Source organism: Oenanthe melanoleuca, chromosome 10, assembly GCF_029582105.1.
Source record: "Oenanthe melanoleuca isolate GR-GAL-2019-014 chromosome 10, OMel1.0, whole genome shotgun sequence".
NCBI lineage: Eukaryota > Metazoa > Chordata > Aves > Passeriformes > Muscicapidae > Oenanthe > Oenanthe melanoleuca.
In genome coordinates, this window is record NC_079344.1 from 16,886,909 (window position 1) to 16,911,724 (window position 24,816).

Here is a 24,816-nt window from a genome sequence, read left to right on the forward strand (position 1 = left end):
GAGATGGGCTTTAAGGTCCATTTTACTCAAACCATTCTGAGATTCATCATTGTAGAAAATGTTTTCCCTTCCAGGGCATGAGATAACTCATACACTTGTACTGAATTCTGACAGCTGAGACACTGACTGACTGACTGAAAGCTAAGCTTTCTTTCAGCAGGACTTCAAGAACTGTAAGGTCTGGATAACTCAGTGTCAGTAAACTAATGTTAGGCAGAAAGAGTCTGAGGGTAGCTAAAAGCTGTGGTTGTTTTGCACCTCTGCTGCTGGGAAGAACATAAAGAATGGACAACACACACATAGCCACAGAGTAACTTTAACTGTGTTCTCTCCCCAGGTGCTGCAACACCAGCTCTGCCAAAAAAGCCTCCCTCCCTTCCTCTGGAGCCAGAACAAGAGCAGGAGTCAGAAATGAGCCCTGAGGAGAACTCAGCTCCCACAGGGGACGAGGAACAGAGGAAGGAGAAGCACCAGAGCCAGGAGGCAGCAGAGTAGGGTTGCTCTGGGCAGCACAGGTGGTGCAGGAGCCTCTCCAGGGCTGCCTGGAATTTGGGAAAGGGACCTGCCCTACCTGCCCCATGGTGGCTTCTCCCCACTGTCAGATAGTCTGGATTATCAGTGATTTTAGCTTGGGGGCTCTGCCTTGTTCCAAGGAGTCACTGCAGTGTCCAGAGGTTTCTGTGTAGCTACTCATGGTGCAGTCACAACTCACTGCAGAACTGGAGGGCTCACATCTCCACAGGCTGGATGTGAGTCCTCCAGAAGGACATTTAGCAAAGGCAGCAGCAGTGATTTAGGATCCTGGACTGTGAGAAGGATCAATCCTTCCAGTGGCTGAAGTGGTGAGCAGCTGATTCTGCATAAAGAACCAGTAAACTGAAGCTTCAGGGCTGTGTTTGCTGGTGAAGCTCCCCAGCTGTTGGACAATGTATTTCCTGCTTCTAGTTCTGCATTGTTGGACGAGTTATCTATCCCTCCATAATAACCAGTCTGGGAGAGGAAGGTTAGTAATGGAAACATCTGAGAGGCAGCAGTGTCCAGGCAGCATGAGTAGGGCTCTGGGTACATCCCAGCCTTCAGCTGTGCTTTGTGGTTTGTTGCTCTTATCCAGAAAGACATTAATGCATCTTTAGAGCCCAGCCAGGAGCTGAAGTGCTCTCCTGCTCCCTGGAGAGCACTGAAAGAGTAGGAATCCCTCACTTTCCCCTGGTTCTGATAGCCCAAACTGACTGCTTATCTTAAATGTGGCTTTTTTTCCCCCCCCTGCTTTTCTGCTGGGTTTTGTGTCAGTTCAGCCCCAGGGCAGCACTCCTGTAAGGATTCCCTCCTGCCAGGAGTTAAACAGAATTTTTTTGTAGAGCACAGGCAAATTGAAACAAACCAAACAAGAAACAGTTTCAGTCAAGTACAGTGCAGATTTTTATTCCCATTTAACTTCTTACACTGAATCTAACAGAGTGCCTGGGAAGAAGAGGTGAGGATTGCAGAGCAGGGGGTGGGCAGGGGCTGGGAATTCTTCACTTCAGCCCCAAAACTTTAATTCAAGGCAGATTTTTGTCCTAGGATGCTTTGATGGGATAAATGTCACATGGGGAGCATGTACTGCACTTGGAGGTACTGTGAAGGGATTTATTTTAAATACATATTTTGTGAAAAGCTTACGCAACAGTGAACCAATTCTTTTATGAAATGAAGCAGTAGCACCTTCTTACTTCCTGGGAGCTTCATGTCTAAAGAAGCATTTTTAAATATGTAATTCCAGTTGGATAATAAATAGAGCTACAATTCCTGTCCTGTCCCCTTTCCTCCTCTGGGCATGGTAATGGTGGCATTTGCATACAGTAAATTCCTGGGATCTTTCTGGAGAGCATTTTTGTGCTAATGATAATGAGACTGGACTGCTCTTTCAGCTGGAATTAAGTAAGGGACTCTTCAGCAGGACTGCACTGAGGCATTTAGGGATTTTGGAAATCACACCTTATGTTCCAAAACCTGTTTCTGGCATCAGCCATAATTTGAATCCCCTCTTTCCTCCCCCTTAACGGAAAAGAATCATGAGCTTAATTTCAAGGGAAGCAGAAACCATCTGCTTTAGGACTTCTCTTCCCCTTTTTAGGGAAAGGTCTGTGATGAACAGGGCAAAACAGAGCTCACAAGGTACTTTGCATCTTGGCTTCTGCACAGGAAACAAACCAAAAGACATTCAAACATCAGTGCCTGGGCAGCAAGACCTTGTTCCAGCCAAGAGTAATGATCTGTCTATCCAGCAACATGTGTTCAACCCAAAAAATGTGGTGTTGAGGTCCCTGAGACAACTGGATGCTGATTTATGGTACAGACAGTATTAGTGAGTACATGCTGTGCTCCTGTACTTGTTTGCTTAGTTGTGATTGAGCAAGGTGGATGTGGGGGCCTTAAAGCTGTTCAGAATTTAGATTTCCCAGTTGGGGAGTGGGTTTCAGTTGGCAAAGCATCTTCTGCAGAGACAGACAAGCCTCAGTGCTGAATGGAGAAAAACTTGACTGAAGTAATAAGCTCTACACATAATGCATTCAAAAAGAGTCCATGTTATAACAAGTACTCCATCTGCCAACACTTTTCTAAAAGAGAAAACCCAATTCTGCTACAAGGACAGCTTTACCACTCCCTCAAACCACACTGCTCCAAAAAATCCGTGTTTTTAATGGAAGCCACGGGTGAGATCTGAACCCAGTTTTATCCAGTCTGCACTGAGGGGCATCATTCCTGAGAAACTCACAGGGGAGGTTTCCAGGGTATTTTTTCCATTGCCTTCCCTTGCATTTTAATGGGATAATTCCTGCCATCATTTCTGTTCCTCAGCTGCTGTGAGGTCTGTTGAGCACAGGCTGATCCCAGGCTGTTGGGAACAGCTCCTGGCACAGGAGGGAATACCCATGTGCTATTTCCAACCTGCACCTTTCCTTTCCTGAGAGAACATCCTCCCACCAGAGTCTGGATCAGTGACTCTCTGAGAATTCCACCTAGATCCAGCTGAGATACCACACAAGAAACTGCTCTGAAGTGAAAGAGGAGAACTTCATCCAACATCTCCAAAAGGCAGAACCAGCATTCCTGGCTCTGAGATTCAAGTTTTACTGCAAAGGTTACTCAGACCCAGAATTTTCCTCTAGTTTTCTCCTGTTCTCCACAACACTCTGAGGTTCCTTAGCCCAGGAATAGCAAGGCAGCAATTGTGTGACACAAGTCTGTGCCAGCACTGCTCTGGAACAGATTGTATGGAGGCAATACTGGCACAGAGACACTTCAGCTGTTCACTCACTCAAAACCCTCAGCTTTCACTTAAGCTGCACGCTCCAAAAGAACCCCCAAACCAACACTGTAGGAGAACTGGAAATTCAGTTCTGTTGTACCATTTCACAGAACTATCTCTTTATTCAACTTTTCAGGACATTGCTGGAAAGGTTACCCTGTGGCACACAAATCCTGATAATTCAGTGTATCATTACAGAATAAATAGTAAAAAGGAAGCCAAGCACAACTGCTGACAGTTTTCCAGTGGGTTTTGGAATGGATTTAGTACTCTGCTGCTCTCCAGGCTTTGGATTCCAGTGGCTAAGGAGTTGAGCTGAGCTCTAAAACATCCAGCACAAAGCAGTTAATGAAGTCTTTGCTAAAGGCTGAGGAAGAATGTTTCAGCACCAGTTCTGTAAAATGAACTTAGGATGGGAGGGCAAACTTGACTGGATCTCACATATCCCAACAAGAGATAACCAGGAAACACAAGAAAATCAAGTAATTCTCAGTAATGCTGTGAAACTTCCCTGGAGAGGAACAAAGATAAAGAGCCTTTAAATGGGCAAGAGTTGGATTTGGGATTGGCTCTTCCATGGCACAGCACTAAGGGCACAGTGGAGAAGGAATGTGTCCTCTGAGACTCTGCCAGCCCCTTGTAATTCACACTTCCCAATTAATCCAGCACTTGGCCCTTAGTAAGTGCCATACACAGAAAACATTGGAAGAATGCTCATTTTGGATCATGGCTACGACAAAATTCACCCAAGACAAGGTGGCTGCAGGAACACACAGGTGAAAATGCCAACATGCACAGGTTTTACCATGGAGAGCTGTCACAGTGCTGAGCTCTACTGCTGCATCTCCAGCAGAACCCCTGTGAATAAACATTCCCAGTGCAAAACCTGCTTCAGGAGTGAGGCTGGCTGAGGTTTGAGTCATCCATCACTGTGGATTTCAAGGTACAAGTAACACAAGAGAATTTGTAGAGACAGAGGATGAGGGGGAGTAGGGTCAGCTCAAGCCTGTTTTTGAAGCTTTGGTATTTTTGCAGCAGTTGAATCAGCTTTTCTTTGTTGTCACTACTGTAGCTGTGCAGAGGTGTGAGACTACAGGTGCAGGGGAAGGATTTCAGCTCTGCCTCCCTGTCATTAATTAAGGAGGGCAGAAGGAAGTTAAGCACATCATGTTCACAGCATGTGAAACAAAGCAAAGGCTGCTGGGCCCCTCCATCCAATTCAGATTTATTACCATATAGATTGTTCCACAACTTAATCAGGGATCCCACTGGCACAGCTGAGGACGTGGTGGTTAGATTCCCCTTGGGAAGTGACTTTGGGCACAGATGAGTTCTGTGTGCCTGATAAAGCAATTTGGGTACAGCAGCAGCCTGACCATGCTGAGCTGCTGGGATTAGGGCTGGGACTCCCCATGCCAGGTGTTCCCAGCACACCCAGAAGGGGCCACAGCAGAAATGTTTACCTGTGAGGAGCAGCAGGAAGAGGGAAGTAACAGTAATTATCAGTTCAGCTTTTTGGCTCAGATGATTCCTAAGCAGTAAGCTCCTTTTAAATGATTCTTTAAATTTATTGACTCAGATTAAAAAAGCTAATTTTAGCCTGTCATGCTCCTGTCCAATGCAAGCACAACTTTGGGACAAGGTCTGTAGGTGCAGTCATGTGTTTTTAGGTGGCCATAAGGAATGTCAGTCCCAGCAGCCTCAAATCCCTGGAAGTCTTTTGGGAAGAAAGAAGTGGAATACAGCAGCAGGGCTGTGGCTGGTGACAGCTTGTATATATTTAGTTTTGTTTTGCTTACAGGTTGAGAATCCACAGTGTAAGCCTTGGACCTCAGCCTAAAGGAGAGGTTCTTTTCATTTGTTTTCAGTTTAGGCAGACTACACCAGAACTCCAAGTCCTGTGCTACAGTTTATCAATGATAATAATAATAGTAGTAATAAGCATAAAAAATAATCTGGGTAGAAATACCTCCAGTCTTAAGAAGATCCTGCACCTGCTGACACTCAAGGGAAGCTCAGGGTGGGCTGAGCTGCAGGAAAACACAGCACTGACTGTACTTCTGCTCTGTACAACACAGAAGACTTTGCTCAGGGGGAAAGCTGAATACACATGACAGCACTGTGTGCTGAGTCAGTGCAAGTACAACAGCTGCCAATTTTCATCCTTGCAGAGCAGCCAGGATGGCTTTTCCCAACAGAGAACACCACTGACAGCAGCCTGACAGTGTTACAGCAACAGATCACTCCACCCTGAGTGACACAGACTCTCCTCCCTCCATTCAGGTGCAAAGACTGACCTGGAACAACCTCTGCCAAGCTCTGGTAAGGCACAGGCTTGCCCAAACATGCTGATTGCACTTAACCCAGTCCTGAAAAGTGGCTTGAGAGCTGTGCAAATGCACTCCAGGTTCCTGAAGTGGCCAGAAACAAAACCAGGCCAGAAAGAGAGAAAACCATGCTGGTGCTCTACAATTCTTAGTGTGTGACTGTGAAAAGGTAAAAAAAATAGAAGCAAAATATTTAACAAGGACACATGGTTCTGCTTTTTTAATTTCAAAGGCCAGAGCAAAGCAACTATCAGTGACCTAATCAAAAAAAAACCAACATCAAACCCTAAAACAGCCTCCTCACTTCAGCCTTACCTGGAAAACACTGTTGCAGCTTTTGAGCTTCCAGAGGGACCCTCCCTAATATATTAACCTTTCCTAATAGAGGGCAGGGAGACTGAGAATTTGGCACAATCATTCTCAAAACCAAAAATGAGTCTCCAGCACTCGAGAGCTTTTCTGTAACACACCATTAGCAGAGTATTTAGTGTGCAGCAAACACGGGGAATGGTTTGGGGGTTCCCTGGAAGGGAAGCAGAGCTCTCATCCCCCAAACAGAAACCCTGATTATCTTCACTCCTGGTTTCCTAAAAACGAAGCACAGACTGCTGGGGCTCAGTTGAACACCCTTAGTCACAGATATCCAGAATCACCTGTGCAGCCTGGAGTAGGCTCAGTCTGTGTCACATTTTGGGACCGTGGCTCCCTCTGGGGCTGGACACACAGAGAGGTGATTGCACCAGGCAATAATTCCATCCTCACCCCAAGCAAGGTTTGCAGTGTGCTGGGAGGAGATAACCCACATGCCTTTTATTTTTAATTTACCAGAGGCAAGGCAGGGCCAGGCACTGCTGTGCTCTCCCCTAGGATTCAGGGGCAGGAAATTCTCCTGCTGCTGCACTTTCCAGCACTGATCAGAAAAGGTCCACTATGAGCTATGAACAGCAAACCTTGCCAGCCAGGGATTTTGGTCTTTGTGTCCATTCTCCTTAAGACAAAGCCAATTTTCACATTAAATATTAAAACATCTGCACCTGACCTGCACATGAAGTGCTCGAGTCACTGCTGAGTGACTGGAATGTAGCCGACAGTTTATACCTGGAATTATTCTTTGGCTCTTTTTCAGTTATACCCAGAAAACAAACCACACCCTGGTTCTGTTCCTATACCACCACTGCTCCAATCCCAATCCACGGGTCTCAGACCCCGTGCAGTGCTGGAGAAGAAGGAGGGTCCTGGTATTTACTGAGGATACACTTCGGAATAGAGCAGTCCCTCGGCTGAAATGGCATCGCCGAGCCCCACGGTCCGGACGGGATCCTTGCACACCAGCACGGGGCTGAAGTGGAAGGAGATGCCTTCCCTGTGCCACTGCACCACGGGCTTGTCTGGATCCAGGGAGATTTTGGCTGGTGCCTCTGTGTGGGAGGTGAGGAACTCCAGAGGAGCTTTGAGGAAGACCTTGCTGGTGTCGATGGTGTCGGTGGCGCAGGCCTGGGTGCCGGCCGCCCGGGCCCCCGCCGCCACCGCCGCCGCCTGGTTGCCCCAGTGCCCGTCCACCGTGGCCAGGATGTGGTAGGCCAGCGTGTGGAAGTGGATCCGCGTCAGGTCCGAGGCGCGCTCCGCCGTCTTGCCGTGCTCCTTCAGGATCCAGAAGAGGATGTCGCTGACCACCCCCACCTCAGGGATGCCACTCCAGGAGGCCAGAGAGGCATGGGGACCAGCAGCAGACTGGGTGAGGAACAGCAGCTCCTGCTCGTTCAGCCCGATGGAGTTCACCAGGGGAAAGACCTGCTAACAGGAACAGGGAACAGCGGGTTTCCTTCAGCAGCAGAGTCAGACCTGGGATTCCTCCCCAGGCTAAGCTTTTTGCAGTACCCTGTTCCCAGTCACTGCACTTCCACAAGTTGCCAAGAATTACTTAGCCAAGAAAACATTCCATTTGGTGCAATTAATTTTCCAGACACACACTTTTGACAGTAAAAAGTAACAATATATCAACTCCACATAAAACATAACACTGAGATCAGAGTTGTGTCAAGCTAAACAAAGAATCACCAGGAAAGAAATTCTGCAAAGAAATTGAGGGATTTTTTAAAATTATAAACTTGGCTAGAATTCAATCTTCAATTTATCTTCCAATGTATAGTCCAAATGTTGACTTTTGATTTTTATATTCAAGCACTAATGTGTGCACTGTGATACTGAACCTGATCTAAAGAGCACATCCTTTCATTTTCCTTACCTGATGCATAATGTTGCTCATAAAATCCTGATCAGTCATACTGGCCAGCTCCAGGTGTATGGGAATGTCGGTTGGGATATCAGAGATGGAGGCTACAGCCTACAGGAAAAGGGAAAAAACAACCCTAGAACACGTATTTATTAAGGAACAGAAGAAGAAAAACGGTTTTGACTCAAGCTACACATCCTTTAATCTTCCTGTGTGTGGATATAAACAATTCCAATGGGATGTCTGACCTGTGTATGTACTGCTAAGGAGAGGAAATAAAACAACTACTAGTTTTGCAGACTCCCAGGGCAGGAAAGCTATTTAACCTTTAAACTGCTCCCAGCTCAGCACCTTTTTAATGGATTAATTCCAAAAACCTCACAAATCTGAAGCAGCTGCAGAAGAGCTGATGCAAGAACACAAAAAAGGCCAATGCCTTGCTTGAGGACAAGCCCTCAGCTGTAAAACAGGTGGTGCAAGACAGATGCTCTTTAAGGAAAGAAGGTGTTGATTATAACCTGGATCATTTCAGTATCCAGCATAGGAATAGTCTGGTTTAGCTGCTAGATAAGCCCAGTAACCAGGTCAACACCCTCCAGCCAGGCAACCAGCCCTTCTTTTCCCTGGATAAGCCCTGAATCAAAGAAAAAACAGTGTTACAGGATTAGACTTTAGCCATTCCTGCAGCTCTCAGTCTCCTTTTGGCATTCAATACTGAGATCTGTGGGAGCCCTTCAAACTTGGGAAAACAAAGCCTTGCCATGAAACACTTGCAGTGGAAATTAAGGAAATTCAGTGATTCAGTATCTCACCTCCATGAGTCGTCTGTGTCGCATCTCCTTGCTCTGCCCTTCCATCATGTGCAGTCCTGAAAGCACCACCAGGTCTGGCTGGAATTCATCCAGGCTGGACACAAACACTTCCAGCATGTTCAGGGCCCCGTTGGACAGGTCGTGGGAGAAGATGAAGCGGTTGGCAGTGGGTGCTCTCACTTGGCCCCACTGCTCACCTGGGGTGGGGCAAACAGGACCAAGTGTGTGTCAACTGGTTTATTCCTGGGCAAGATCACAAATTCAGCAGGCTCCATCAGCAGCAAGACAAGCCATGGAACTGTTTTAGCCACTGCATGAAGGTTACCCTGAGTTTCATCAGTGGTCAAACATGTGTTTTCAGGGATTATTTTAGTATAGAGCTTCAAAGTAACACCCCTCAGGCTGTGCACCAATCTTAGTGATGTTCAGGGGTTCCACTGAACACCTGCTCCATTGTACCTGCTTGATATTCCAAGATAAGATGGAATTCATCTCTTTCCTGCATGGATTCAGGTGGCACAACCACATTGTCATCGAGCAGTTCATGGAGTTTGGGACCAACTGGGCCACAAAGGAGGATCTAGAAAACAAGGAAAAACAGTCTCCTTTGCTATGTGCCTTGCCAAAATTTAAGCATCAACTACACAACTGATTTTAAGAAGTTAATAATACAATTTTTAAAAATCAGCTTGGAAGTCCAACCATATGTTCCACCAGCAGAACCTAAGAAATAACTGCCAGATCCCCAAAACCCATACAAAAGTAACATGAGACAAGCAGATTGAAGAATGCAAGGAAATGGCACAAAATGTTTGGAACACATGTGTACCTTCAGGTCTGGATTTGTTGCAAGCTTCTGCCCGATGAGAGCAGCATTTCCTCCCACGTAAAGCTGTAAAACAAACAGAGCTGGGTGTGGGCATCCCCTTGCTTTGGGACCTTTAAACACATTTAGTTTCCAGCACAAGCTGGAGATTTTGGCTTTTCAGAACAGGGTTCAGCAGTACCCAAGTTACTGAAGGTTATTGGAGCTGAGGGCAAAATGATTTTACAATTCTTTGTGAGATCTCAACAAGCTGAGCATACTTTATTTTGAATCTAAATATTCACTTCCAGGTAATGGCCCTGTAAAAATCCAATTCCCAACACTGACAGTGCTATAAAAAACAACTCATTCAGCACATAAACAGCCTTATTCTTACTTCTGTGCAACCTATCTGTGACTAAAGCCCTGTAGGTTTTTAGCAAGGCTGACAAAAAGTCATTTAAAAACTGCAGCAGTTCTTCCTCCAGTTTGAGGCTGAGGTAAAGCCTGCTACCTCTGCCCATGTGAAGTGAAAGGAAGTTTCTTCAGTAATAAAGGTCAAACTTTCCAGTAAACTCTGATTTGAGCTTGAAAAGCAGTGAATATGGGTTGTCCTGAGGGCCAGGTGCTCAGAGGAGGCCATGGAGAAGATCCAAAGGCTGCTCTGGAGCCAGGCTGGGAGAGCGGAGGGTGTTCACCAGGGAAGGCTCCAGGGAGAGCTCAGAGCCCCTGCCAGTGCCTAAAGGGGCTCCAGGAAAGCTGGAGAGGGACTTGGGACAAGGGCCTGGAGGGCCAGAACACAGGGAATGGCTTCCCACTGCCAGTGGGCAGGGTTAGGGGGGATAGTGGGGAGAAATTCTTGGCTGTGAGAGTGGGGAGGCTCTAGGACAGGTTGCCCAGAGCAGCTGTGGCTGCCCCTGGATCCCTGGAAAAGTCCAGGTTGGATGGGGCTTGGAGCACCCTGGGTTAGTGGAAGGTGTCCCTGCCCATGGTTGCACTGGATGGGCTTTGAGGTCCCTTCCAACCCAAACCATTCCTGGCTTCTCTCACAGAAATCAGTGATTCCTCCCTCTCAGCATCATCCCAAGGTGTTGGAAGCTCTTTTACAGCCTCAGCCCCATCTGGCTCCCAGGAGGCATCTTTGACATTTCAGTTTGGGAATGTCAGCAGGGAAGAGACCACTTAAACCCCTCCCATCTGCAGCAGGCACAGAATCCCAGGGAAAACTATTAACACCATTCAAAGCTACACCACAAGCTTCTTCCTCAATGATTTTCTCTCCAGAGGGAGGATGAAAGTCAGCAGAGACAAGGAAGGAAGGAAGAGGATTCCCAAGGCTCCTTGTGGGTGCAGACCCACCTGTGCTGCAGGGTGCTCCGAGGCTGTCCGTGCAATGTCCTGGAACGCCTCAGCATCGCTGAAGAAGCGCTCAGCAGCCGCCCCTCTCTCCATGAAGTGGGAAAAAGCCTCCCTCAGGTCCTGCCTGGAGTTCAGGACTGCATGGTTCTTCCCATCACTGGGCTCCAAGCCCAGCGCCTCCAGCAGCTTCACCCCAGACAGCACCACGTCCACACAGGCATTGACACTGAGAGAGAGAAAGAAAAGTGTCCTGGAAAAAGCAGACAGACCTCAGGGCACCTGGGAATGCAGTGAGGTCACATCCCTGCCTGTGCAGGGGGAGAACAACCAATCAAAGGGAAAATAGCCACAGGAATTTCCTGAAATTCTTTCCTAAAGCTTTCTCCATTTGACTGGCTTTTATTGTGCTCAGAGAGGGATTTCTAACTTTCTGCTGAATGAAAACAAGGAAAACTTCGTGGTCCAAAAGTGGTTGAGTATGTTACAATACAGGTTCTACTTCATTTCCTGCCTCGGGCTCACTTAAAAAAACAGGCATAGTAACAGCAGCATTTTAAGTTCTTAGAAGACTTTAAAAACATATGTATTTGAGTTTAAAATGTGCATGTGATTCAAAACTGTTAAAAAAAAACCTGGAAGTGTTTAAGTCAGCTAAATCAGCCTCTGGAGTTTCAACTACTCCTAATAATACCCAAACCCAGACACAACTCCCCATACAGGCTGGTTCTGTTTATAAAAAGTCAAGAGAGCAATTAGTCAGTTGAAATATTTGAAACCAGCAGTTTCCAGAGAACCATCCAAATTTACAGAAACAGCATGCAGTGGAAACAGGAGAAAAATCCTCTGATAGTAAGGGAGAGATAAGAACCATTTCAGCAGATCCAGGCTTTTTAGGAAGTCTAACTTCCAGTTCCCATGTCTCATCAATTTAATCACAGTCTAACTCAGACTAGAGGACAGGGGACTTTCTGGCTGGAACCAGAACCCCAGGCAGACAATTTAGAAACATTTACCCTTTTCTCACTCTGTGGTTTCAGAGTGATAACAACATATAGCAAATATTTCCTGAGATTACACCAGAAATTGCAGAGGTGCAATTTAAGCATCTTCTGTAGCTGCTGTCAAGTGCCATTTTGTTCTCTGCCTCACATTTCCCTGACAGGGACTCAAACCATCTATCACACTCCCTGACATCTCCAAGGGCCAGTTCCTGCACCCTGTCAGTGTGGAGTGCTCAGCACTCAGCATTGCCTTGGCAGTGACCTCTCAGGAGTCAGATTTGGGCTGAAAAAAAAACCAAAAAACCAAAAAAAACCAAAAAAAAACCAAAAAAACTGCATCACACGAAATAAAGGACATGAAAAACCCTGCGGCTTTCCACTCCATGAGATAACCAGCCCAGAAATCCTCTGGATGTGCATCACCTCCTACACCAAGGACAGAGAAATTCCCTAGCAGAGAAAAGAAACTGTAAGCTCAAGCAGCATTTTAGCCCCAATTTTATGTTTTAATGGATCATTACAGATCCAAAGGGATGAAAATAAGTCATATTCCTCTGCTAACACAGAGCTACAGAAGTGAGTAACTCCTTCCAACATCCAAAGGCTGAATCTTCCAGTCAAAGTCAAGGTACCTGCCATGTCCTTATATTAAAAAGAAAGTGAGTCAAGCACTAAATATAACATCTGAATTAATGGTCAGACTCAAACCAAGCACTTAAGATCAATGTGACATTCCTGAACTTTCCTCTTGTTCTCTTCCCACTTTAAAGAGAAAGGGTGTTGAATTTCCCTGAGCTCAAAATCCATTGCCTTCCCTGTCCTTTCCCTCCTATCTCTCTCCAGCTCTGCCTGGACTCAGTTACCTCTTCCCAAGGCAAAGAAACTTGAAAACTTTACAAACTTGTCTCTGGTACCTATTTATTGCCAGCCTGTGCCAGATGGACCAGCAGCTCCAACTGACCCTGAGCCCAACCCTCAGGCTGCATGAACATGAATTTGTTTTACAGACAAGCAAGCTGGGAATAATGTCTCCAGAGAAGGGCTGCCAACAGGGCCAGAGCCTGGCTTAAATCCCACCACGGGAGTATTCTGGATCATTGATCCCGCCAGCAGATCAACCCTGACTGAGCAGCACTGTGGGAGGTGCAGCTCTTTTTCATGGAATGGTTTCTAAGATCATCTGGCTCCCTCCCCTGCCATGGGCAGGGACACCTTCCACTAACCCAGGATGCTCCAGGCCCTGTCCACTACCAGGGATCCAGGGGCAGCCACAGCAGCTCTGGGCACCCTGTGCCAGGGCCTCACCTCCCTCACAAAGAGGAATGCCTTCCTGATATCACACCTCATCCTGACCTCTGGCAGCGGGAAGCCACTGCCCCTTGTCCTGTCCCTCCATCCCTTGTCCCCAGTCCCTCTCCAGCTCTTATGGGCCCCTTCAGGCACTGGCAGGGGCTCTGAGGTTTCCCTGGAGCCTTCTCTTGTCCGGGTGAGCACCCCCAGCTCTCCCAGCCTGGCTCCAGCTCTCGGAGCATCTCCGTGACCTCCTCTGGACTTGCTCCAGCAGCTCCACATCCTGCTGATGTCGGGGAGCAGCTCTGCAGGCAGGGTCTCACCTGGGCGGCGCAGATCCAGCCCAGGTACCTCGCTGTGCCCTCGGGGCCGCAGTACATCCGTACCCGCACATTCCACACGCTCACACTGGACACCGGGATGCGCATCCCGGCCCAGGCGCGCTCCCGCCCCTCCGCCAGGGGCGCTCCCCGCGCGCTCCCGCACCTACCCGACGGCGACGCGCGCCCAGCCGCGCGCGGGCCGGACAATGGCCGCCTGCCAGGCCGCCACCGTGCGCGCCTCCAGCGAGCGGGCGCGGCGCAGCGTCCCCAGCAGCGAGGCCGAGAGCTGCCGCAGGGCCGCGGGGGGCAGCTCGGGGCCCAGCACGCACAGGTAGCCCAGCGCCAGGGCCAGCAGGCCCACGCACACCGACCGCTGCCACATCGCGCCGGGCGCGCTCCGCTGCTCCTCCTCCCCCGCCGCCGCGGCTGAGGCGGGGCGCCGCCGGCGGGGGCCGCCTTACGCCGCCTCCGTAGCGCCCCGCCCCCGCCGGCCGCCGTAAACTCCTTCGGGAATCGTGGCGCGCCGTTCCTCCTGCGTAAACTGCGTGCGGCTCGGCCGTGCGGTATCGCCAGCTGCGTAAATCGGTATGGGAATAGCGCTTTTCCTGCGCAACTTGTGTGCGGCCTGGTAATGCCACTACGTCACCGGCGTAACTCGGCGCGAGAATAGCGGAGTCGGCGAGGGCCGGTGCGTGAGGGGAGATGGCGGGCAGGGGTCCCTCACAGGACCGCCGGGCGAGGAGCCCGCGGTGAGCACTGCCCTGGTGCCGACTCCTTCCGTAGCGCTGACTGCTGCCTGGCTGGGCGTCCTGCCTGCACCCTCCTGTGTGCGTGCTGCTGCTGCTCCATGCCCTCCCGGGGGTTCCTCCTCACGCTGCCGTTATTTCTTTATTCCCCAACACCTTTGTGGGTCTGTGTTGTATTTCCACTGTGCGCCAACAGCGCGGTGCCTGTAGCTGTAGTCCCACAGCTCCTCTGCCCCGCCTCACGCCAAAGTTCCTCTAAAAGCTCATATCCATCAATCCAGTCACTGTCCGAATAATAACTAACCCCAGTGTGCGTTCTTTTTTCGTTTTTTTTTTGTGAAAATATTCCTGGTCTCGCCCTCTTCGTGGCCTCACTAGCCCTGCCCCCTGTGCTGGGAGCAGGCCTGGGAACGCCGTTTGCTGCTCCATGCATCCATCGCGGGGATGCTGTAGTGAGCTAGAAGGGAGGTTTCCCTTTTTAATAAAGGGAAGTTTTTCTGGGCTTCTTTAGAAATCGCTGAAACACTTGCTCAGAGACTTCTGACAGAATTTGCAGGAGTTTGGCAACTGTGTGCTACAGCGCGTTGGCTGAGGCGAATGATAATTTCCTTATTCAGCTCTGTGTTGTGAGTGGTTGTCATCTCCTCAGACTCTGACAAAGCAAGCAGTAAAGGAGATAGATTAGTGGAAGGCTTTTTTTGCTGATTTTTCTTTCTTTTTAGGATGGTATTTATCAGCCATCGTCATGGATTCATGTCTGGCCCTCAGGGCTCATTGGCTACCCATCATGTTCTCTTTCTTCCTAGGCATTGCCATAAAGGACTTTCTAATTTATTTATGTATTCTCTTCCTGTGAAATTATTCCTGAAGGTGCAAAGATGGGCAGGCCAGGCAGATGATGGAGGCTGGAATTGCTGGTGAAGGAGACAGTGAGAAAAAAACCCTCCTCACCTGACAGCTGATGGTGACCAGGGGTACTGACTGGGTTTGTGTGCCTAGTTGCTTGGTTAATGTGTAACCCCTCTTTTCCTTTGCTCAGGTGGTCTTTGGGTTTTGTCTGTAGCTTTTTTATTTGAACAGATTTAATAATTTCCTCTTCAGTGCTTTTCTGGCTGATGTTTGATCTGTGTTTATGAAATCTCACTGGTTTCACGCTCTCCAGGGGAGAGGCCTGGGAGGCTCTCATGGTTACAAACAGCCCTCCAGTCCAGGCAGGCAGAGAGAACAGAGTACATACCTGCCCAAAACCCTGCTGCAATGAGGGCTTCACCTGTGGGACCAGGGGTATTTATAGCCTTGTCACAGAACATCATAATTAGATGTGCCCATGGGGCAGCCTCAACCCAGAGCATCACTGCTCAGGGACCCCATTATTAGTCCCATGTCAGGGTGTGGCTGTGAGCAGCAGTCTGACACAGCCATGCTTTGGGGAATTAAGGCACAATTCCATTTTAGGGTGATCAGTTCTTCACCTGATGCCAATGCAATTGTTGCCCTGAAGACTAAAGTTGTTTTGTTTTTTTTTTTACTACAGATGCAGTTCCCACATCAATGCATTGGATGCTGCTAAGGAGGAACCACCTCAGTTTGATCTTTATAAACTGCTGGTGTTCAGCCTCCATGGACAGTTCTGGCAGTGCACTTGAACAAGGCTGCAAAGATAATTGTAAGATTCATTTTACAGTCTGCCAACAAAAGATAAGAGGTTTATAAAAGACAAGTTCCCTCAGAGAACCTGTTCAGTTAAAGAACTAAACACCCATTTCTTGGTCAACATTCATTTTTTAAGCCAATGGAGATCTAGATTTGCCTCGTACAGCAAAATTAGAGGTGAAACTGTCAGCAGAGAACTGAAGTCCAGCTTCTTATTGTCTGCCCTTGGGCCACCCCATGAATTCCAGTTAGAGGTAACATAGAGGGACTCAGGACTGTTGGATTCATATGAGCTAACTCAGTCTGAATAAAAATTATTGATTAAATACCTGTTTAATTATGAAAATAGCAAGCTGATTGCCTCTGGGTCACTGCTGTGTGTCATTTCAAAAACTTGAAACTGATCTCAATGACTTTTCACTGGGAGACTTTATTAAAAGCATGGAAAGAGAAGGGTAAGATGCAAGAGATTTTTTTAGAATGGAAAGAGTTAAAACTTAATGTCAACAGTTTTCCTTCATTTCTTTTCCCTGATGTTATGAAGTCCTTGTACAAGAAATCTTTTTCTTTACAGTTTTGTGGTATAAGCTGCTTGTGACTTGGGGGGGTGGTAGAGGGACAGTGGTTTTAATCAGTGTTCAGTTATTGGAAATGGAACTTGTTCCCTTTAGGAAAAAAAAAGAGAAAAGGTGGGAAGAAAGAGAAAAGGTGGAAAACCCCCCTTTTTTTCTGGAGGAAGCAGACAAAGGATGTGATTCTTGCTTGTTTGAAGACTAGCTATGGAGAGTTGCACAGTGTCACCTGTTCTCAGGCCACTCAGAGCTGACAGAGCTGTATGTATGAGCTTTTGACCTCACTGAATTTGCTTTTCAGACCGTGGGCTTGGCTTGGAGAAATGAGGGTTTGCCAGACCCTCATTAGGGAGGGGAACAAAGGTGGGCACAGGGAGGAAATAGCAGGGAGGAGTGAAAGCCCCAAAGGAGACCTGGAAACCTGTTTTCCTTATTTTGAACTCACAAGTTTGAAGCAATTGTCTTTATTCCTTGTTAAGCTGAATTTCCATATTCAAATGAGCTCATTCCCTTTGACCTGCTTCGGCCAGTTAGTCTAGGGCAGTGCACAACACAGCTCACTCATCTGTGTGTCATCATACCTCGCTATCAGGCTGCCTTTGCTCACAGCCTCCTTTAATCCAAGCTGGGCACTCTCTCCAGAGCCACACATCACTCCATGTACATGGAATCAATGCCTGCCTGTGACATTCCATGGGAGCAAACAGCAGAACATATGGGTTGGGTGCTGGCTACTGGTGTGGCTTTGCTGGGGGAGGAGAAGAAAAAAGTTGAAGGAAGGCTTTTTGGATGGATCCTAATAAAGGCCTGGAAAATTCACAAAGTTTCTGCTGAGCCATGCAGATGAGCAGAGGAGCTCTAATTAAAATACAGACTCTGTGTTGTTCTCAGAAACTGGGCAACATTCCCCATCAGAGCTCTGCCAGCAGATCTCAGTCCTGGACTTCAGCACCCACTGTTGCTCTGCTCTGTGAGACACCCACTCAGCTTGGCCAGCACAGCTCAATCTCAATTGGAAACATCTCATGCTGTTCCAATTCTGGGCCCTTTTTGAGCAGAAAATGCCATCTCTTACTAAATTGTGCCAAATTGCTTAGTTTTGGCTGCAGTACTCATTCTCACTTGTCACCTAATGGGATACCTGGGGACTTCCATCTCCACTGTCAGCAGCAGAGGAAGACTTGTGCATGCCCAGCCCCCTGCTAAGCCCCTCATTATATAGTGATGTGTTAATAACAAACACTTCCATGTCTTGGCAGTTGCAAACCTCTCCTCAGTAGTGCAGCACTTCAGAAGTAGAATCACATGGGAAATATGCAAGTCCCAGTTTTAAATAATGAGTAGCAGCTTCTCTGGCAACCCTTTTTCCCCAGAATGATGGTTGGGAAAAGTCTGAAGCTGCCAGATGCCACTTTGTGTGGATGTTATGCAGAATCTGAACCACATTGGAGAGATTTGCTGTTGCAGAAATATTTCTGCACAGAGAATTGCTTTTCCTCCCTCCCAGGTTATGAATCCACCTTCCTGGAAACCTTGCCACCTCCCAGTTTTTGAGAGTTCAGCAGTGGGAGGCAGAACTGTTTCCAGGGCTGGAGTTGGCATCATCCATGTCCAAATTTATGCATTTCTTTCAATTGGAGCCAAATTGCTGGATTTTGCAGTGCTGGTTGCTCACACCTTGTGCTGACCAGCCTGGCTTCCAGAAAATCCACAGGAACTGCAACAGGCATGAGCCACCACCTGTGCTGGTGAACACCTGAGCAATCAGATGTGGTGGCAGTGACTGCTGAGCTGCTTGTTTCTGAAGCAAATGGTTCACATCAATGAAGATGGAACAACTAAAATTTGTAGGAAGAAGACAGGTTAGGAAATTATCCCCAGGAAGTGAGAAACTTTGGTAGCTGCAACACTGTCAGAAGCTGAGATCTGCAGCAAAACCCCTGTTTATCTGTCAGGTGTGGCCCTGTAAACATGAGAGTGGTTAGATGTGTTAGAGATGTGTTGTGTATTGTTCAGAAAAAAGGATGGGTATGTGAGCAGAGCAATGCTTGAAGTGTTTTCATGTATTCTCAACTTGGCAAGGTAGAAGATGGATGACAGATGCTCAATCTTATCTCTGGGAAGGAAATCCAAACTCAAATTATTTTGCAGTTGCCTGCATCCATCCAATTTGCATTCCCATTGGTGAGTGTTCTGTGGGTTGTGTGTCATTGTAAATACTTTGGATTCTGTATTATGGTTGTTATAATTTATGTTCACATCATTTCAGCAGTGCCAGTGTTGCTGGTAGTGAATTTGCCTTGAAATGCTTGGTGCCCAGTGAACCTGACCTAATTCCTGTGAAACAAAGAGCATTGCTAAAACTTCATCAGGTATCTCAAACTAACAAACTGGTACAACTCCACCAGCAAAATTACACGCCAAAAGGGCAACCTTTATTTCTGCTACTGTTGTAGAGAACTCCCAAAAGCTGGATCCTCGAGAAGCCTTTGATTTGCAGCCTTTAAAGCTGTAGCTGAAGCCCTTGCTGTGGCACAGGACTGTGGAAGAAGGATTTAGGCAGGCCTGGAGAGGTGAGAATAGAGAAGCCAAGTGTTTATGTGCTGTAGGGTCTGTCAGCTTGCAGAGCTGTGTGGGGGGGCTTCTGAGGGCACTTTGCAAGGGACAGGACTGCCTCAGATTTCCATGAGCAGGGGAGAGGGAAAAGAGAGGGCTGAGAGCCCCACAGTTTTACCAGCAAAAATACACTTGAGCTATCAGATGAACATAAGCTGTTTCTGTTCCTCCCTGGGTGTGTGTCTCATGCATGTCTGGATTGTGGGCATGGGGGGTGTGTCCATGGGGAGTGGTTTTCTCCTACTGGCTCAGCTGCCATTTCCCCACTCCAGTCACCCACAGCCCTGTGGGAGAATTGCTCAGGGTGGGGACAGTGAGAGGTGACATCAGCTGCTCATCCTCGGGGATCCTGCCTTACAGATCATGTCACTTCCCACAGAGCAGTGCCAGCGCCACCTCTGCTCCACCCTCCTGATCTCTGTCTCTTCCTTAGCATCTTCCTTACAAGCTGTGCTACAGCTGCAGGAACTGCAGAATGTGCAGTCAGCTGCACAGCCCTGCTCTCTTGGGGGCAGCTGATCCAGATAGCATGTGCCTTATGCAATAGTGTAAGCTGGGTGTATTTTAACATGCCAGCTGAAGCCCTGAATCAGACTTTGCAGTGAATGTCTATTGGTCTTCTGAGAGGCAGTTGTTTGAGAATGTCACCACTGAGACTGCCAAACCTACTTGTGTATTTCAATAGCTCATACTGCAAACTGCTCACACACCCCCCTGGGTTGTGTGTTAACAGACACAGCTCATAAATAGTGGTGCCTGGCAAAGCTGTCAGTTCTAGATCTGTCCACAGAGGTTTGGGCAATGGAATTCACTGTGACAAAGGTGTCCCTGGTATTTTCCTTCTGTGTGAATACAGGAAGCATAGAACATGGAGTGCTTGGTGTTAAATGAGACCAGAGGTGATTGTGGCTGCACAAAGAACCAGATTTGTTTAAGTAGGTAAAAGAGGTCTCTAACCTCCTCCATAAAGAGACAACAATCAGAGAAATAGAAACATGGTTGAGAAAAGTGATGCAGTCAGAACATCCAGAAAATGTTTTATAAAATAAAGAGGAACAAAGGGGTGCTAAAACTGTTTGTGTGGGGAAGGGCTTGAAAAGGTTTCAAACAAAGTATCATCTTATGATCTTGAAATAAAGCTGTAAGACACTGGATAGCCACAGAAATCCAGAACACAATAGGTCATTTTATAAGTATTTGAAGTCTGTTTCTTCTTATGTGTATGTATAGATAGTGCTGAGGCTTTGTGAGCATGAAATTCCTTTTTCCTTTGTAGTTCTGTGGCACTTATAAGTCTTGTGAAGATGTCTTGCCTCTAGGCTGGGCATCACACATGACAAGGAGAAGTACTAACCAAAAGAGATCAGAGGGAAACCCAGGTAGATTCCCAGGGAAATTGCTGGGTGATCAACCAGCTCAGGTTCCTTTTGCAAGTGTGTATGTGATTTACTCTGTCTCCATTCTGTAAGCTCAGCCTGTGCTTTGTTAGTGCTGCAGGACTGAGTGCTTCCCTGCAGCGTCCTCAGGCTGTTTGGGGTGAGTGGGATGGTTGATGTCCCTGCCTCAGAGCACAGCACATCTCGAGTAGAAATGGCTGTTGGGCACTGGTGGAAGACAAGGGCCTAAAGGGAAGAGAGAAGGCACTGAGAGCCTCTCCAGGATGGACATACTGAGAAAGACTCTTCCTCCTCCATCTTCACAAAAGTACAGAAGAAAACAAACTGATGCTTCTCTACTTCTGCTGCTCTCTGGATTTCAGAAACTACTGTTGTGACATTTCCCTTCTCAGGGAGGCCAAGACAGAATGTCACTTTATTCCTCCCCCTTCTCCTCTAGCTGAAACATCCTGCTGCAGAAAACCTCAGCAGCTACTACTCCATCTGCTGTCTGGAGGAGGTCATTCATCTCCAAAGGGAACAACAGACTTTTCTGTTGTGACTTCCTCCTGAGGAATGAGCTGCTGACAGAACACTCTCCTTAGCCAAACTCAGGCTTACAAGGACAGTTTTGGTTGCTCATTAACCTCAAAAACCGTATAGTATAAAAATAACCAGGAAAGAACAATCTGTTGATTTGGACCAGCTTCTGTACAAGGAAGAGTTGACTGAAAATGAACCCTTCAGCTCCAGAGTATTGCTTTAGAGGACTGTGAAGTCCTCCATATCTAGAGGGTGAGCAGGGAGGGATGGCTTTCCCTTTCCCAGGTATCTCACTGTTCCAGAGGTGGGATAGTGGCCTGTGGGAGTCTGCACATGCTGTGACTCTTGTGGCCTACCCTGCAGGGGAGAGGTGTTATTGAGCTTGGTTTTCACTTCAAGTGGAGTGATAAGGTGCCAAATATGGAGGTGTGTGAGGAAGCCTTTCCCAAACAAAGCTCCCTTACAGGAAAAGAGCTGATAATCTTTGGAGTCTGGTACAGATTTAGCATTTAGCTGGCAGCTGAAGGTGAGAAAGACAGGTCTGGGCATATGAACAGGGTACAGCTATGCCTGAGCACCTGATGAGGAGGCTTTGAGATTATCCAAGGAACTGTGCTACCAGATGAGGAGCAGGAGCCTGTGGACAGCTGGATTTTCAACCTGCTCTTGTCTCTGTCGAGACACAGGTGCTGAGATGCTTCTCACTGCTGGGCTCTTGAGCTTTCAGCTGGGCACCTGTCCAGCTATCCATCACTCCTTGGATCTGGTCCATGGGAAGCCACATGTGATCTGAGGGTTGCCACTGCAGTGGAGATACCAAACAGACACCTGGCATTTAATACAAACTGAGGGAAAGTTCGGCTGAAAATAGAACTGGGCAGTGCCTTGAGTCCTTTGAGTTTGTGCTGTGGTCATGGCCCTGTGGATCAGCTCAAGGCAGAACCAGCTGTTTGGGTGTAACTGTAGAAAAATTGATGTGGGGAAGCTCAGAACCTCAGGTGAATTGGAAGCCAGTGCAGAGAATTTCTTTTTTGCCTGGGATTTGATCACATGAGGAACAATGGAGTGAGCACTTTGCACTTTGTGGTTCAACTGACAGATAGTGCAGGGGAGGTGAGACTGGCTTTGTTTTCAGCTGTGAAACCCAGGAAGGGATATGTTCTTTGTGAATTAATTAATCTGGAGAAAAGGCAGTTTAACTGTTCAACAAAAGATTCATTTCCACCCACTTCCCAGCTGGCAGCTTAGCCGTGGACTGTCAGATTTCCATCAGCCTCCAATGTTCTGACTGAAATAGAAATTTTTTCTTGGCAGGCCAGAGAGTAACAGTTGTGAGCCCTGTACTGCTCATGGGTAACAGGTAAGGGAAGTAGGACGAGGTTCTGCCCTGCTCCAGGCAGGGCTGGTTGGTGCTGATGGCCCATTTGGCAGATGAGCAGGAGCTGAACTTGAATCCCTCTGAGCAGGGATTTAGGTTTGCTTCCTAGGCTAGCAGGTTTCAGGGATTCTTCTTCTGACCTTATTGTGAAATGGGGGGAGAGATGCCATCCTTAACCCAAGGGAAACATTTTTCATGGGGGTTATTCAGTGTCTCAGCAGCACAACAGTCAGGGAGAAGTGGGAGTCAGTGCAGTGGCCAGTGACAATCTCAGGCACAGAAACATCTCAATACAGAAGCTGAGGAAAATCATAATCACAAAAAAGCCATCAGTCTGCTAACAAGAGCTGGGGGAGTAAACCTCAGATGAAATCCTAGTTTGTAGTAGCACACAGCAGATACCTGCTGGATTCCTGAGGTTGGGACTTGGCCCAGGAAAGCTGAGTGCTGCCAGTTGAGAGGCTGTTGGGATGTAAAAACTCCAGCTTCCTTCCAAATAATTGCAAGTCGGCCCTACCAAAGAGAGCTGCTAGGGAGACATTTCCATCCATGTGACACACCCACAGCAGGTTTTATCCCTCAGTGGTAGAGTTGACTGTGTCACCTGCTGCCACTAAATGGTGTGCCAGCAGAGCAGTGGCTTTCCTGTGCATGTCACTGCTATCAACAGAGCGAAGATGTCTCTAAATAGCACGGGAATGTTTAGCAATTGTGATCTCATGTGAAAAGTTCAAGCTGTATTTCAAGGACAGAAGATCTTTTAAGAAGGAAGAGATCAAATCCCCAAGGAGCAGTTGTAAAATGCCACTGTGAGTGCCCCCCAAATGTCTTCAGCACATTCTGCTGAAGTGACACTGCAGCCTGTGTCTGTGTGCTGGGAAAAGGACACAAGGGTACAGAGCTGGGACCCTGAGCAACCTTACACAACATAAATGCCACAAGATAATGGCAAAACAAGATCTTTATTCTGTGTAAAAGAAAACACAGAAAAAGAGGGCATCAGCTAAACTTTGGGTACAGTTAGCAGGAATCTGAGAAAGAATTGTGCAGGACACGTTTACAGTTGTGAATATTTGCTGCTCTGTCAGGACTGACTGCTCCTTTGAAGTCTTGGTGTCTGCAGAGATTTAAACAAATAAACTACTGCAGCTTCTCTAAAGTCTGAACTGGGAGTTGCACAGTAGGAGACTCAGCTGAGGAGCTGGAAGGACAAAGCAAGGAGAAGGACCTCTGTATCTCAGACAAGACTGACCTAAGCCCAGTGAATCTAGATCTGTTCATCCCTCAGCTGCCTAAAAGCAGAAAATGCTTTTTAAAATTCCTTTTGTCAGTTCTGGCATTTTGATATTCATCTGCAATGTCACCCTGGAGGCATAAACTACAAACTCCAGTCCCTGTAAAGCTGGGCTCTGCAAGTGTCCTCACATTACTGGGATTCACTTCTTTGCTGGAGTAACAAGCAGTGTGAGCTGTGGGCAGGGCAGTGGGAGAGGTGGCTTTGGAGCCTGTGAGGGCAAAGTGAGTGAGGAGGTGTGAGCACAGGCAGGGCTTCAGCCAGGAGAGCTCTGTCAGGACAGTGTCACTGTCACCCTCCTGAGATTAATGCCATGGTGCTGCCAGTCCAGAATCTGGGGTGACCACAAAGAGAGTGCAGACAGAGTGGAGAGAAGGGAGCTGGACATGGCACCCTGGCACAATGTTTGATCCCAGGGTGAGTGTACATGCTCAGTGATGGAGTCAGGAGCATGGGGACCTTGCCCATGTCTGCTCTGGATTCAATCTGTTCATTTACCCAGAGCACCAAAAGGGGAATTTTTGTCACTTTGGTGTCTCCACACCCTGAAGCTGGTGCTCTCAATGTTACCACAGTAACAGCCAGCAGTGGTGGATTACCCAAGACCCAAGACAAAGCAGAGAAGTGCTAAGAAAAAACAAATCCTCTGTCACCAGCATACAAAAGACCACATGGAACTACCACCAACTCCTGCCAGTGTTACACTGCTCTTTGTGGACACTTGGGACCCAGCAGAATCTGTTGAGCAGGTAAATTCTTGCTTATATGTTTCCCTGAGACCAAGAATACACACACTCAGTGCAGGTGTAGGACAAATGAGAGTTGGAGGACAGGGAAATGTGCAGGATGTGCTCAGCAGCAGCAGGAGGAACACAGAGCTGCTGCCTGCCATGGAGCAGGAGCAGTCTCAGCCCTGTTACAGCCCCACACAAGCCACTCTCCTGTCACTGCAGGGCTGCTTGCACTCACCCCATCTGACCTCCCACACAGCATGCACAGGAGTTTTCCCAATGGCACCAAAAGAAGGAATAACCTTCCCAAGCCTGGAGAAAATCACTTTGGTGCCAAACCCAGTGAGGTCGGGGGTAACATGGTGTGAGAGACGTTTATTTCTACTGTCTGAGATGGATGTGGCAGGAAGGAATATTGCAAAAACTCCTTTTCCAGCAGCAGGTGCTAGTGCATGAGCTAGGGTG

At 47.8% G+C, this 24,816-nt stretch overlaps 2 protein-coding genes across 4 annotated transcripts in view; one reads left to right on the forward strand and one right to left on the reverse strand.

Annotated features, from left to right (window-relative positions):
• The window catches only part of BBS4 (Bardet-Biedl syndrome 4), a 34,893-nt gene extending 33,104 nt beyond the window's left edge, over positions 1-1,789 (forward strand). For both annotated transcript variants that reach the window (XM_056500288.1, XM_056500289.1), the window contains one exon: positions 338-1,789. In XM_056500288.1, coding sequence (XP_056356263.1) covers positions 338-495 — 158 coding nt within the window. In that variant the 3' untranslated portion in view covers positions 496-1,789. The remainder of the gene's footprint in view (positions 1-337) is intronic.
• Positions 1,790-5,824: 4,035 nt separating this feature from the next.
• ADPGK (ADP dependent glucokinase) lies at positions 5,825-13,884 on the reverse strand. 2 transcript variants are annotated; one of them, XM_056500291.1, is made up of 7 exons: positions 13,610-13,884; positions 10,829-11,054; positions 9,494-9,556; positions 9,124-9,244; positions 8,665-8,861; positions 7,865-7,963; positions 5,825-7,410 (listed from the first exon to the last, which is right to left on the reverse strand). In XM_056500291.1, the coding sequence occupies exons 1-7, from the start codon at positions 13,822-13,824 to the stop codon at positions 6,862-6,864; spliced, it is 1,470 nt and encodes a 489-aa protein (XP_056356266.1). In that variant the 5' UTR covers positions 13,825-13,884; the 3' UTR covers positions 5,825-6,861. The 2 variants fall into 2 exon arrangements, with proteins under 2 accessions (XP_056356266.1, XP_056356265.1); XM_056500290.1 differs by having other exon boundaries at positions 5,825-7,413.
• Positions 13,885-24,816: the final 10,932 nt, after the last annotated feature.